We start from the raw sequence: 13077 nt of genomic DNA, 5'->3' as shown, positions 1-13077 counted from the left end.
TTAATTTTGCTTAAATTTGTTAAAATTTAATTTAATTTAATTTTAAATTATGCTAGGGTGCTGAGAGTTAGTACAGCATAAGTACCAACAGAGTAAGGTACTTGCCCTCCTGAGCCCACCGGGAATGACCCCTGGACACAGAGCCCGGATAATCCTGAGCACCAGCAGGCCTGGACTCCCCAAAAAGTTCAATAAGATAAAAACAGCCTAATAGCCACATTCTGCCACAGATTGATCCCATCAAAATTTTTCTGAGCAGAAGCCGGAAGCCGGTAGTTTTGAAAACTCCCCCAGGCCATCCTGCTGTGCCTCTGGGGTTCGAGCTCAGGGTGGGGATGCCGGGGTGGTCACTGCTGCCCCTACCTGGAAGCTGGTGACCTCACCATGGAAACAGGGTAAGACCCAGAGATTCATGTTTGTTTGCTCTGCCTGGAACAGCTATTCCTGTTTGCACGGACTTTGAAGTGGCTCAGTTTCCTCTGAGGATGAGGGACTGGCTCAAGAATATCCTCATGCAGCTGTATGAGCCCAACCCCGAACACAATGGCTATCTGAACGAGAAGCAGAGAAATAAAGTAAGTCATCTCCAGGGCGGCACGAGGGGCTTTCCCTAGAGCCTCAGTAAGCACGGGGTCCGGGCAGAGCCGGAAGTCCCCTCTGTCTGCACTTTGCCAAAAACCCACTTTGCTTTCCCAGGTCTGTTTAGGGGATATGGGTTATCAGGATATGGAATATCGGTCGCCATTGCCCTCACGCCGGGGATATGATCAAACTGCCCCTTCCATGCATCTAGGACAGTGGCTTAAGGACTCTTTCATTTTATTTTATTTTGCTTTTTGGGTCACACCTGGCGATGCACAGGGGTTACTCCTGGCTCATGCACTCAGGAATTACTCCTGGCGGTGCTCGGGGGACCATATAGGATGATGGGAACCGAACCTGGGTTGACCATATGCAAGGCAAACGCCCTCCCCTCTGTGCTATCGCTCCAGCCCCCTAAGATGGACTCTTGAACTCAAACATAGAGCAAGCTCTGGCTGAGCAAAGTGAACCTCAATTCAGGCCAAACATCTGATTTAAATCGGAGCCTCTCTTCGGCTCTCAGAGGCCAGACAGATTTATCACATAAAGGAAACATGTTACTCCCAATGTCAATAAAGACTTAAAAGTTTAGAATATTAATTCCAGAACTTCCCAGGGAAAAAAATGCATTTATCATATTAGATGCATCTTGCGTATCTGGAATCAATTTACTCGATGGAGAAAGAACAATGAAATCCTGAGCAAAAACCTCTACCTTAGGAGCTCACACTCGAGCAAAGAGACAGAGTCCCAACAAATAAACCCATATGCAAGAATTAACACCCTTACAGATATAGAAGTACATGAAAGTGTTTATGAGGATGCACGTATAAAGTGTGTCTGGTGAGATGAAGCATGCCACGAAAGAATAATAAAGGGAGGAGGGTGTTTACGAACTGTGTCAGATGCTGATTCCAGATGGTAAGACGGGAACTAAAGGCTGCATAGGCTGGCCATAGCTGACCTTGACGGTCACTGTTTCCACACATGAGGAAGAGAGGGGGCTGAGTGTGGGGGCTGGACCCGTGAATGGGAGGAAGGATGTACAACGGCAAGGATTCCAAGGCTCTCTGCTATACAGGGGAAATATGAAATGAGGTGGGAGGGGCTATGAGTGCAAGATCCCCCCATCCGTGAAAGATGGCCGAGGCTGTTTGCTTCCGGAAATCATCCAGTCGTGAAGGAAACACACGCAAGGTGTTCTTGAGTTGATGAGAAAATTCAGGCCTGGGAACTCTGGGAGCGGGTAGAAATCCTGATCTGATGGCTTCCAAATACCCACTGGGTGGAGTCACAGCTGGAGGGCTTCCACGCCTTGCCCCACACAAATGTCTATCCTCTTTCTAATAGATGTCACAGTGCGTTTGGAGCATGTTCTCTCTGTGACGCGGGAATTTGATCGGTGGTGTCTGATGCGTAGCACAGGAAGGTTGAGCGGAGACTGAGTGGGAGCAGGCAGGAAATCAGAGGCTTAACAATGGCATGAGACGGGGGAGGGAGAAGCAGGACTTTCACTAACAGTCTTGCCCACATCATTTCAGCCTTCCCATAAGCCCTTCTCATATTTCAAGGAACGCATTGACCACGGCTGGGCTAAAGGAGGAAATGGCGGAATTTAAATTTTTTTCATCGGTTTTAAGGACTGGAGAGATAGTACACTCACCGAGAGATAGTACACCCACCTCCACGGGGTCCCCCTGAGTTCCAGCCCAGCACTGCGTGCAGTCCCCTGAGCTCTGCTGGTTGTGGCCCAGAAAAGACCAAAATAAAGCTAATAAAAGAAAAAATTCGTCCATAAAAAATTAGTTGTTGTCCTCTGTCAAACAAGAAAGACTGTGCTGGAGAGAGAGTACAGAGGTTAACAGGTGCCTGGCGTGCCCGCCCCGACCCTGGCACAGCCTGGGCTCCTGAGCACCACCAGAGGGCACACTGGAGCACAGTCAGAAACTTGTGCTGAGCACAGTCCTGTGAGAGCCAAACCCACCCCTCCCCCCCACACACACATAAAAGCTTTGAAGGTATTTAACCTGGTTTCAAATGACTTTAGCACGTTTTCCTGTCAGTCACTTTTCAAGTAAAACTTGAAGAGATAGAAAACAATGATACTGGGGTTGGAGCGATAGCACAGTGGGTAAGGCGTTTGCCTTGCACATGGCCAACCCAAGTTCAATTCCCAGCATCTCATGTGGTCCTCCGAGCACTGCCAGGACTAATTCCTGAGTGCAGAGCCAGGAATAACCCCTGTGCATCACTGGGTGTGACCCAAAAAGCAAAAAAAAAAAAAAAAGAGAGAGAAGAAAGAAAGAAAGAAAGAAAGAGAGAGAGAGAGAGAGAGAGAGAGAGAAAGAAAGAAAGAAAGAAAGAAAGAAAGAAAGAAAGAAAGAAAGAAAGAAAGAAAGAAAGAAAGAAAGAAAGAAAGAAAGAAAGAAAGAAAGAAATAGATAGAGAAAAAGAAAGAAAGAAAGAGAGAGAGAAAGAGAGAAAGAAAGAAAGAAAGAAAGAAAGAAAGAAAGAAAGAAAGAAAGAAAGAAAGAAAGAAAGAAAGAAAGAAAGAAAGAAAGAAAGAAAGAAAGAAAGAGGGAGGGAGGAAGAGAGGAAGGGAGGAAGAAAGGAAGGAAGGAAGGAAGGAAGGAAGGAAGGAAGGAAGGAAGGAAGGAAGGAAGGAAGGAAGGAAGGAAGGAAGGAAGGAAGAAAACGATGATGCCATTAACCCCATCTGATTCCCTGATGGCCTTCCCCCTTCCTAATCCCAGGTCAAGAAAATCTACCTGGATGAGAAAAGACTCTTGGCCGGAGACCATTCCATTGACCTTCTCTTACGGGACTTCAAGAAAAATTACCACATGTACGTGTATCCTGTGCACTGGCAGTTCAGTGAACTTGACCAGCATCCCACGGACAGGTAAAAACCCTCTGCTTGCCCATTATTGGGTCATTCCCCTCTATAATGTCTAGCTCTTGATGCAAAGATAATTCGAAAAAGATCGGGAAATTTCTTGTTCCATTCTAGAACCTTGATAAGCCAAGTGCAGGGTCTAAATACAAACCTCCACTGAGTGTGACAGAAGGGGGCCAGGTCACTGCTCCCAGCTGCCCCCCCCCCAGATGCCCTCCCTGCTCACTCCTGAGACTGCGTCTCTGACCTGGTCCAAGTCAGGCCACCTGCCATGCGCACAACATTCAGGTCAGAGTGTTTCGGGCGAGAGCAAGGCTTGAGTCTGCGGTGTGGGTGGTGTCCAGTGATCTCGGATTCATCCAAGCTCCCCCCAAAATTGGCTACGGAAAACAAAGATTCCAAGTTGAAAAGAAATGAAAGTGTACTGAGGGGCTGGAGCGATAGCTCAGCGGGTAGGGCGTTTGCCTTGCACGCGGCCGACCCGGGTTCGAATCCCAGCATCCCATATGGTCCCCCAAGCACTGCCAGGAGCAATTCCTGAGTGCAGAGCCAGGAGTAACCCCTGTGCATCGCCGGGTGTGACCCAAAAAGCAAAAAAAAACAAAAAAAAGAAAAAAAAAAGAAAGTGTACTGAATAAATACAGAAACGCCCCAGGTGAAATGGGACTCAGAGAAAGAGTGCAGCTGATCATTGTCTAGGGTGTCTGTGGGCTCTCTTCGCAATAGTGCTAGGGCGGGCCACTGCTCTGTGACAAACAGTGCTCTCTGTTTCTCTTGGAATTGCCAGGCTGGGCGAGGGTACCCTGACACCTCCTGCGAACATGCGGCTCTGGGCAGATGTTAGGCTAGTTAAGCCCTTTCGAAGCTGCAGCTTCTGCTTAGTGGCTCGGAGACCATGGAGGTTATTAACACTTCATTTGCCCACAAGATTGTTTACGTTTTCTGGCTGAGGAGGATTGCTGAGTCTTCCCTGCCTTGGCTAGTGAAGAATGGTAAATAATGTCACTGACTCCGACTCGGATAACCACATTGTATGATGCAACAGTTTTCATAAACTTTCTTTGACTGAACTTTTTTTTTTTAACAAATCCATGAGCCATTCTGTTGTAACAAGCAATATACAATAAATTATTTTGAGCCTGCTAAGGAGGGCGGGCCTGGAGGGAAGGGGGAAAGTGGAGACAGACTCTGGCCCTGAGATTGGGGTTGGAACACCAGGCGCCAAGGGCAACTGTACTGTGCACAGCTTTGTAAGCCGTGGAGTTTACATAAAGTTCTTATCTTTAAAAAAGAAGTGTCTCCTGACAACTGACAAGGGAAAACTGAAGAACCCTTTTTCACAGGGATGGGTGAGAACTAGGTTGTGTGAACACGGCTGCTGGCAGGGAGGCCCTAGGGCTCTAGAGTGGGGCGGGTTCCAGGGAAGAGGGGACCTTGGACCCGCCCCCACTAAAGTCACCGTCCCTAGGCACACACAGCGGGTGTCATCCACAGCGCTTCACAACTGCCTTTCTCTCCGCCGGCTCAGCCTCCCCTGGGAGAAAAGTGTCTTCGGTGATCCTGAGAAAGAGCTTTCCCTCCAGCCTGTCCTTTTTTTATTATTATTTTTTTGTTCTTGGGGCACACCCAGCGTTGCACAGGGGTTACACCTGGCTCATGCACTCAAGAATTACTCCTGGCGGTGCTCGGGGGACCAAGTGGGATGCTGGGAATCAGACCCGGGTTGGCCACGTGCGAGGCAAATGCCCTCCCCGCTGTGCTGTCGCTCCAGCCCCTGTCCTTTATCTCTTACAGGGTCCTGACGCATTCTGAGCTGGCTCCTCTGCGCGCGTCCCTGGTGCCCATGGAACACTGCATCACCCGCTTTTTCGAGGAGTGTGACCCCAACAAGGATAAACACATCACCCTGAAGGAGTGGGGACACTGCTTCGGGATCAAAGAAGGTAAACGGTGGCAGCCAGAGCTGGGCTCTGCTCCAAACTAGCCCTGGGGCCCGAGCCCGCCTCGAGCCGGCTGACCGCGTGTTCAGAGGTGCGACAGGGAGGGCAGAGGGCCACAGCGCACGCGCCGTCGGTGCAACGTTGTTTCTTACGCGGGCAGAGACCGAGAAACACGCAGGGCTCTGCAGCTGGCTAAAAACTCAGAAGATAACGGGACCCCAGGGAGCTGGGCCAGATCCCGTCTGACTAAGGAGGAAAAGAGGGAAGGGTATTTATAGCCTGCATCTGTCTGGATATTAGGCCAAAGTTTCTTTTCAAATTACATGTAAAGAATAAAACAGCAAGTCGGATTCTGACGACCAGAGATGGAAAGGTGTCTTATAATGTATTCTAAGATATCAACACACGAAAACTTAGGCCATATACCACTGCAAGCTGTGCCCAAGCATTAACCCAGAATGACCCATGTCTTTTTCTTTTGATGATTAAAAATAAATTAGCAAGTGGGGGTGGAAGGATAGTTCAATGGGTAAGGAGTTTGCATTGGCTATGGCCAACCTGGGTTCTCTCTCCAGCACCCAACACTGGTCCCCCGGCCACGCCCAAGTAAGCCCTAGGCACAGCGAAGCGTAGCCCCCAAACAAACAAAAATAAATAAAATTTAAAAACTGGTAGATTTTTTTATTGGCTGCTGTCAAGGTATAATTTAAATATAAACATGAGTTTTGCCAGATTCTGTCTTCACCTACTTTTTATTTTCTTTCCCTAAGTTCGACTTAATTTTATGAGCAAGCACCTTTTTCAATGAGCAAGATTTGAATGATGTGCAAATAATGAGCAATAAATACTGCTGGCAGGATGTGCCAATGATGAACATCAAATTTCTAGAGTAGAAATTTCACATATATATTCACAACACACATGATAATGATTATGCATCAATTAATAATGAATTTTATCAAAGGTTGATGATTTCCAAAAAAGAGATACATTTCCCCAAAAGAACTTCACTTAAAAAATATTCTCCATTCATGGGCTGGAGCGATAGTACAGCGGGTAGGGCGTTTGCCTTGCACACAGCTGACCTGGGTTTGATCCCCAGCATCCCATATGGTCCCCTGAGCACTACCAGGAGTAATTCCTAAGTGCAAAGTCACTTGACCCAAAAAGCAAAAATATATATACATTCTCCATTCAAATGCATAATTCACTTTAAAATGCCTTGAAATTGAAGAAATAGCTGAGCATAAAATATTTGGTTATTATATGTACATATATGTGTGTAGAAGAATTGTCCTTTTCTTCTATTATATTCTGTTAAATAAGTTAAACTGTGATTGGTACAGATAAGAGACTCCATTTCTTGCCGTGAGGACCCAAGGCTATAGACAGAGGCTTCATTTCTCACTTTGGCTTGGTTGATTGGCTTTGGGGCCACACCCAGCAGTGCTGAGGGCCTCCTCCTAGCTCTGGGCTCAGGAATTATTCCTAGTGGTGCTCAGGGGACCACATGTGGTGCAGGGGATCAAACCAGGGTGGCTGCTTGCAAGAAGTGTCTGTACTATAGCTTGGACCCAGAGGCTTCCGTTCTTGCCATGTGGTCCTTTCCACAGGTCTTCTCAAGGAACTGCCTCTGGCCTTTTTCCAGAATGAGTGACGGAAAGGGAGAGCAAGTGCAAGAGGAAGAAGCAGGAAAGGGAAAAGAAGCAGGAGGAGGAAGGAGGAGAGAGGGAAAGCAAGACTAAATCTGAAGCATCTTTTATAGCCACTTCAGAAGTGACACGCTTTCTCCTGCCCATGTGGCATTAAGCTACACGACGGTCCAACTCTGACCCGAGGGAGGCTGCTGGAGGAGGGGGTCTCAGGGACCCGCTCCCGCGGAGTTTATTCTCCACCGGGATTGGTAGAAAGTGTCATCCCAGACAGACTGAGCCCGAGCCGACTGAAACATAATGAAAGCTTTTATTTGGTGTTTGATTAGGACTGTAGCCTGGGAGACACAAATTTATGTAACCCTCGAATCATGTTCTGCATTGCCTTGGATAAGGCCGGGCTTATAACCACATGGTAAAGGAAAGATAGTTCTCATTTTGGTCAACTCTGCAACATGAGGGTGCGGAGTAGACCGAATGCCGATGGGTGGCCCACTGTGCAAATTAGGCAAGACGCCAGTGGCACATCTCCTGTTGCAGGAACAGGAAAACTTGATGAAAAGTTAGTTGAGCAATGATTGGTTGCTTTTCCACTCCTCCCAAAGGTGGATCTGCTCAAACTAGCGGCCTCGACATGCCTGAGTGTGCCATGACCCCACCTCAACTGCCTACCCACACCTTTTGGTCTTACCCAGACTAGAACAGCTATACTTTCTTCCCTCCCTCCCTTCCTCTCCCCCTTTCTTCCCCTCCTCTCCCATCCCCTCTCCTCCCCTCCTCTCTCCTTCCCTCCTCTCCTTTCTTCATCACTTCCTTTTAGTCCCACAAGTCAACAAGCTATTAAGACCTAGACCCTTACAAATAATTACTATTTCCTTCCCAACATCCGTTTCATGAGCACAGTACTTATGAATTCAGCTATATCCCAAAAAGTGACCAAAGCTGTTTTTTTTAATGCCCATAATAAAGAGACAAAATTATATAGGTACAGTTGCCTGAACCTTCCATCCACTATCAAGAAGCAAAAAAATATTCGGTGGGACAGGGCATATTCTTAGATGCCATTTTCCCAGGGCATGTGACTTTAAAGGAGTGATCAAAAGGAAAATTTGGACAAACTCCCACCGTGTAAGGAAGCCAGAGAGCTTTGCTCTGCTCTTTTGAAAGTTCTGGCAATTCTCGTACATGTCGAGGTCGCTGGGCTCAGAGCGGGGCTGGTGTCTGGGAGGAGCAGGAAGAGCTTCAAGTTCAATGACTCGCAAAGCTCCTAATGATCTTGTTTGTTCACTGTGGTTTGGCTTGGATGACGTTATTTTAAGGACGGAAAGGATTATCACATAGTGAGCCAATAAAGCAGATATTAAATACTTGGTCAGAGCCAGTAAACAAGATCTGCTTTGGGAGGCAGCTGAACAGACCAAAGTGGGGGAAAAAAATTATCTCCATTGTAAATATATCCTTTCTTCTTCCCTTAGTACTGAGAACCCCACAGAAGAGCAAGATCAATTTTCCTTAGTATTTTCTTGAATCTTAACTACCTTCAGTCTGAATTAGATGTACTTAAATATTTCAGCCAGAGTCACGTTTTTACTTGCATGGAAAAGTGAGGTTCCATTTGGAAGACAAATTTCATTTATTCATTTTACCATGACAGGGGATGTATTGACACACAAGCACATTTATCCTTGTGTGTCCTAGAAAAACTTTCCTAGTCAGACTAAGAGTGTGAGCAAGTCAGAGCCTGTAGGTCCCACTAAGCCAGCTAAAGACATCACCCTAAAAGCACTGGAGGGTCACCAAAAAGTTTCATACTTAGTGATTTCACTGTTCGTAAGCAAGGTTCCTTTAGTCAGATTGTGGAGAAGCCAGAGCACGGTTGATAGGGCACTGTGGTGAACCCCAGCAGGAGATGAGGAGAACTCAAACTAGAGGAGTTATGGCGGAGGGAAAGAAATGTAAATCACTTAAGATATATATTTAAATATAATGTATCTTAAATATATTATAGTTTAAAGTACATAGTTTAAATATATCGTATTAAATATATATCTAGTCATGTTCAAGATAATAAAGAGTCAAGATGTAGAGCATACATAAATAAGACCATATTTGATAGAAAAAATGTGGGTGTGAAAGGAACAGCCCATTAAGAGATTGCAACAAATAGAAATGCAATTCCCAGGTTCCTCTTTTGGGAAGTTCAATAGAGGTAAGTCACTTATAGAATGATGCGCTCATTTGTGGAATATAAAATATCATAGTGTGAGGACAATAGAGACAAGGACAATAGAGACAAGAGCCAGGAAGATTGCTCCACGGTTGTAAGCCTGCCTCGTGAGCTGGGGGAGAAGGCAGCTGGGGTGGAAAAGGGATCACTAAGTCAGTGATGGTTGGAGGGATCGCTCAGAATGGGAGATGTGTGCTGAAAGTAGATAAAGGACCAAACATGATGGCCATAATGCCCAGAAGTAGAGAGAGTAAGAGGGAAACTGCCTGCCATAGAGGCAGGGGGAGAGGTGGAAGGGGTGGGCAGGGATACTGGGGACATTGGTGGTGGAGAATGTGCACTGGTGGAGGGATGGGTGTTCGATCACTGTATGACTGAAACTCAAACATGAAAGATTTGTAAGTGTAGCTCATGGTGATTCAACAACAACAAAAAAAGAGGCAAGTCACTTTTCACTGAAGTCAAAAATATAAGGACAGAAGTGTATTTGGTGAAATGAAAAATTCTATTTTGGACCCGCTGAGCTTTTTAACACTTAGGATACTAATGCTCCACTGATAACTGACCATAAGGTGCATGTTTCAGCACCACATATTCCAAAACTGGAGTGATACAGAGCAGATGTTTCACTGTCCCTGGGTAAGGGTAACTGACTCTATGGGTCTGCTTTTCAAGATAATGTTTGGAGGCCAGAAAGATAGTAGAGTGGGTAGAGCACTTGCCTTGCATGTGGCCCAATCAGATTCAATCCCGGCATCCCACATGACGCCCTGAGCCAGCCCAATGATCCTTGAGTGCAGAGCCAGGAGTCAGCCCTGAGCATGTGTGGGTGTGATCCCAAACAAACACAACAATAAACAAACACAACAAATAAACACTGTATTTGGAAATTTTAAATGCACGTTTGAGTATAATGACTATGCATAGTAACTGACCTCAGGAGAGAAAATTAATTCCCCAAGGAAATTGTGTTCAGTTACATGGAAAAGGATCGAACACCAGGAACAACATCTGGATCAGTATTCTTCGATTTTCCACACCTGTGGACCAGTTAAACCTGCCACAGGATTTGGGGGCATATCTGGGGCCAACCGCCAGGAAATTTCTGCAGACTTTGACCAATCTGTGCACCACAGATTGAAGAACAGGAATCTAGATGGCAAATATGCACAGGAAAAGGAGTCCGTGAAGGAGAATAAAAAGACTCCTGAACGGAAAAAATAGAACTGTGCCATGTGGAAGGAGCTATTTCAGAGGAAGAACAGCTGAACGGTGGCAGTTAATACTGAGATCAAGTTCTTGGGGTTGAGAAAGAATAGGAGTGAGAAAGGGTAGAGTACAAGTTTGAAGGCAAGAAAGAGAGAGGGCGAAGGAATTTTTTTGAGGTGCATGGGGTTAAGCATTCATCCATTCATTCATTCATTCATTTGTTCAATGAGTGTTTATGGATGACCTACATAGTGCTAACAGGTTAAACAGCATATTTACCACTAACGTGAAATACATCATTTTTAAATGAAATATATAAGGGGGAAAGGAAAATAAGTGAGTTCAGAGTGATCCTGAGGAAGGGGAGTAGAATAGTCCTAAATCTTTCAACAGAACAATAGGAAGAAGACAGAAACTACGAATGAGGGGGATGGAGTGATAGTACAGCGGAAAAGGCATTTGCCTTGCACGCGGCTGACCCGGGTTCGATCCCCAGCATCCCATACTCCAAGCACTGTCAGGAGTAATTTCTGAGTGCAGAGCCAGGACTAACCCCTAAACATTGCTGGGTGTGACCCAAAAAGAAAACAAAATTCAAAAAGTATGAATGAATGTGATAGAAACCAAATTTTAAGCAATGAGACTACTCTTCCTGTTTCACAAATAGTCAGTTCTCAAAAGCTATGTACCAGAGGCATCACCCTTTCCTCATTTGAGGAGTAACGTGTCTCGAGCAGGGAAAATTTCTAGTAGCCCAGAGTTCCTCACATCAGCGTGCTTTCAGTTCTGGTTCAACGGTTCCTGAGTGGAGGTGGGCCAGGCCAGCAAGCAGGGATCCGCTTGCCCCTCCAAGACGCTGTCTTTTTTCTCTAGAAGAACAAGTTCTTCTACAATTACTAGGTTGAAAACGGGAGTGAACTGACCCAAGATTTGCGTTTATTCCTGTGTCATATGTGAGCAACCCTTCCGGGAAAGTCACTTGGTACTTCCCGGCTGATCCGTCCCCCCCACCTGCCCTGTCAGTGAAGCTCAGCCTGGACACTCCGGTTCAGGAAGTCAAAGGCAAGGCTGTGAACACGTTTTTCTCAAAGCTTCACTGTTACTCTGACACCCTGGGAGGGCTGAGAGTCATTGTATACTCAGCCCCTAAAGAGATGCTTTTCTCCTCTCTAGCGGCAGGGTGGGGGGGGAGTTCCGCCCATGGTTTTTCCATGGCTACATTCTAAAGCATGTTCTGTTCTGTGTGTGTTTTGCAGAAGACATAGATGAAAATCTCCTGTTCTGAGGTGGGTCTCGAATGCACTCAGACTTTCCAGCATCTGCATCCGTATCACCACATCTGAAATCCGCACAGCTGTCGGGCTCCCAGAGACTGGCTGGCGAGTGTCTGCCCTGCTCAGAAGACACGAGAGCAACTACTTAGCCATACTGTATGCGCCAGGCATCTAGTAGTACCTGAAAATAAAACCCAGTCGATATATGCAAAATGCAGCATAACTGTTCGTGAACAACCTAACTTATTACACTCTGCATCCATTTACGAGAAATGTACTAATCATGAAACTTGAAAAGCTACGTTCATTTTGTCTATAATACCTGCACATCAAGAAAATGCAATGAGGCTCTTTAATTGTTAATGTGTCTTGTTTCCAGTATCTTAATAACCTAATAAAAATCCAAATGCGTATGCAAGTTCATTTCTAGTCATTTATTTCAAGTACATGTGAAAGGCCAGCTCAGAGCTCCCGTCATATCAAACTGTAATTGTGCTTCCAAAGAGTGTTGGGTGTGGCTGCCGACCTTCCTTCTGGGAGACAAAGGTCTGGTTGTAGAAAACTCACTCCTAGACTCGGCAAACCTATGGTGGTTATTGGGAAACGGGAAATGGGGGTCGGGGGGGAAGTGCAGGATGGGATGGGGAGAGAGAGGGAGAGTACAAAAGGACAAAGGGTCTTTTCAGTGATGGGGACAGCACTAGACTCTGCTGGTGAGAGAGTGACCATCATACACACACACACACACACACACACACACACACACACACAGAGTGTTATGAAGCTGTAGCACTATAGCACTGTCGTCCCATTGTTCATCAATTCGCTTGAGCAGGCACCAGTAACGTCTCCATTGTGAGATTTGTTGTCACTGTTTTTGGTATATTGAATACAACAGGGGAGCTTGCCAGGCTCTGCCGTGCAGGCGGGATACTCTCGGTAGCTTGCCGGGCTCTCCGAGAGGGACAGAGGAATCAAACCCAAGCCGATATGAAGCTAACCCCCTGAAATATCATAGTATTGTAAACCAACCATAATGAAAACTAATATTTTAGTCACAGATAATTGTAGTCAGAAATGCTCAGTTGTTAGGTAGCAGCTGCTCATGAACATTCTTTGTCTAAAAGAAAAATAAAACAACTGAAGTGCCCTCTACCAAACTCAGTTTACAAAGGAGATGATTAACTGCTACTTGAAGAAATATCTTCTGGCTTTTATGCCGTTGCAAGCGTGTGGCAGAGGAGAGAGAGGGACACAAAATTTCTATACATGTCCGTGTCCTCAGAATAAAGGGAGG

The 13077-nt window shown here is 46.0% G+C and overlaps 1 protein-coding gene across 1 annotated transcript in view; it reads left to right on the top strand.

Moving 5' to 3' along the window:
- SPARCL1 (SPARC like 1) overlaps positions 1 to 12193 on the top strand; it is a 50020-nt gene extending 37827 nt beyond the window's left edge. Inside the window, exons 8-11 of the mRNA XM_055137670.1 lie at positions 439 to 575; positions 3336 to 3484; positions 5273 to 5421; positions 11763 to 12193. Of these exons, the coding sequence (XP_054993645.1) occupies positions 439 to 575; positions 3336 to 3484; positions 5273 to 5421; positions 11763 to 11791 (464 nt within the window). The 3' untranslated portion in view covers positions 11792 to 12193. The remainder of the gene's footprint in view (positions 1 to 438; positions 576 to 3335; positions 3485 to 5272; positions 5422 to 11762) is intronic.
- The last annotated feature ends 884 nt before the right edge of the window (positions 12194 to 13077 follow it).

Source organism: Sorex araneus, chromosome 5 (genome assembly GCF_027595985.1).
Source record: "Sorex araneus isolate mSorAra2 chromosome 5, mSorAra2.pri, whole genome shotgun sequence".
Lineage (NCBI taxonomy): Eukaryota > Metazoa > Chordata > Mammalia > Eulipotyphla > Soricidae > Sorex > Sorex araneus.
This window is presented reverse-complemented; position numbering and strand designations above follow the sequence as displayed.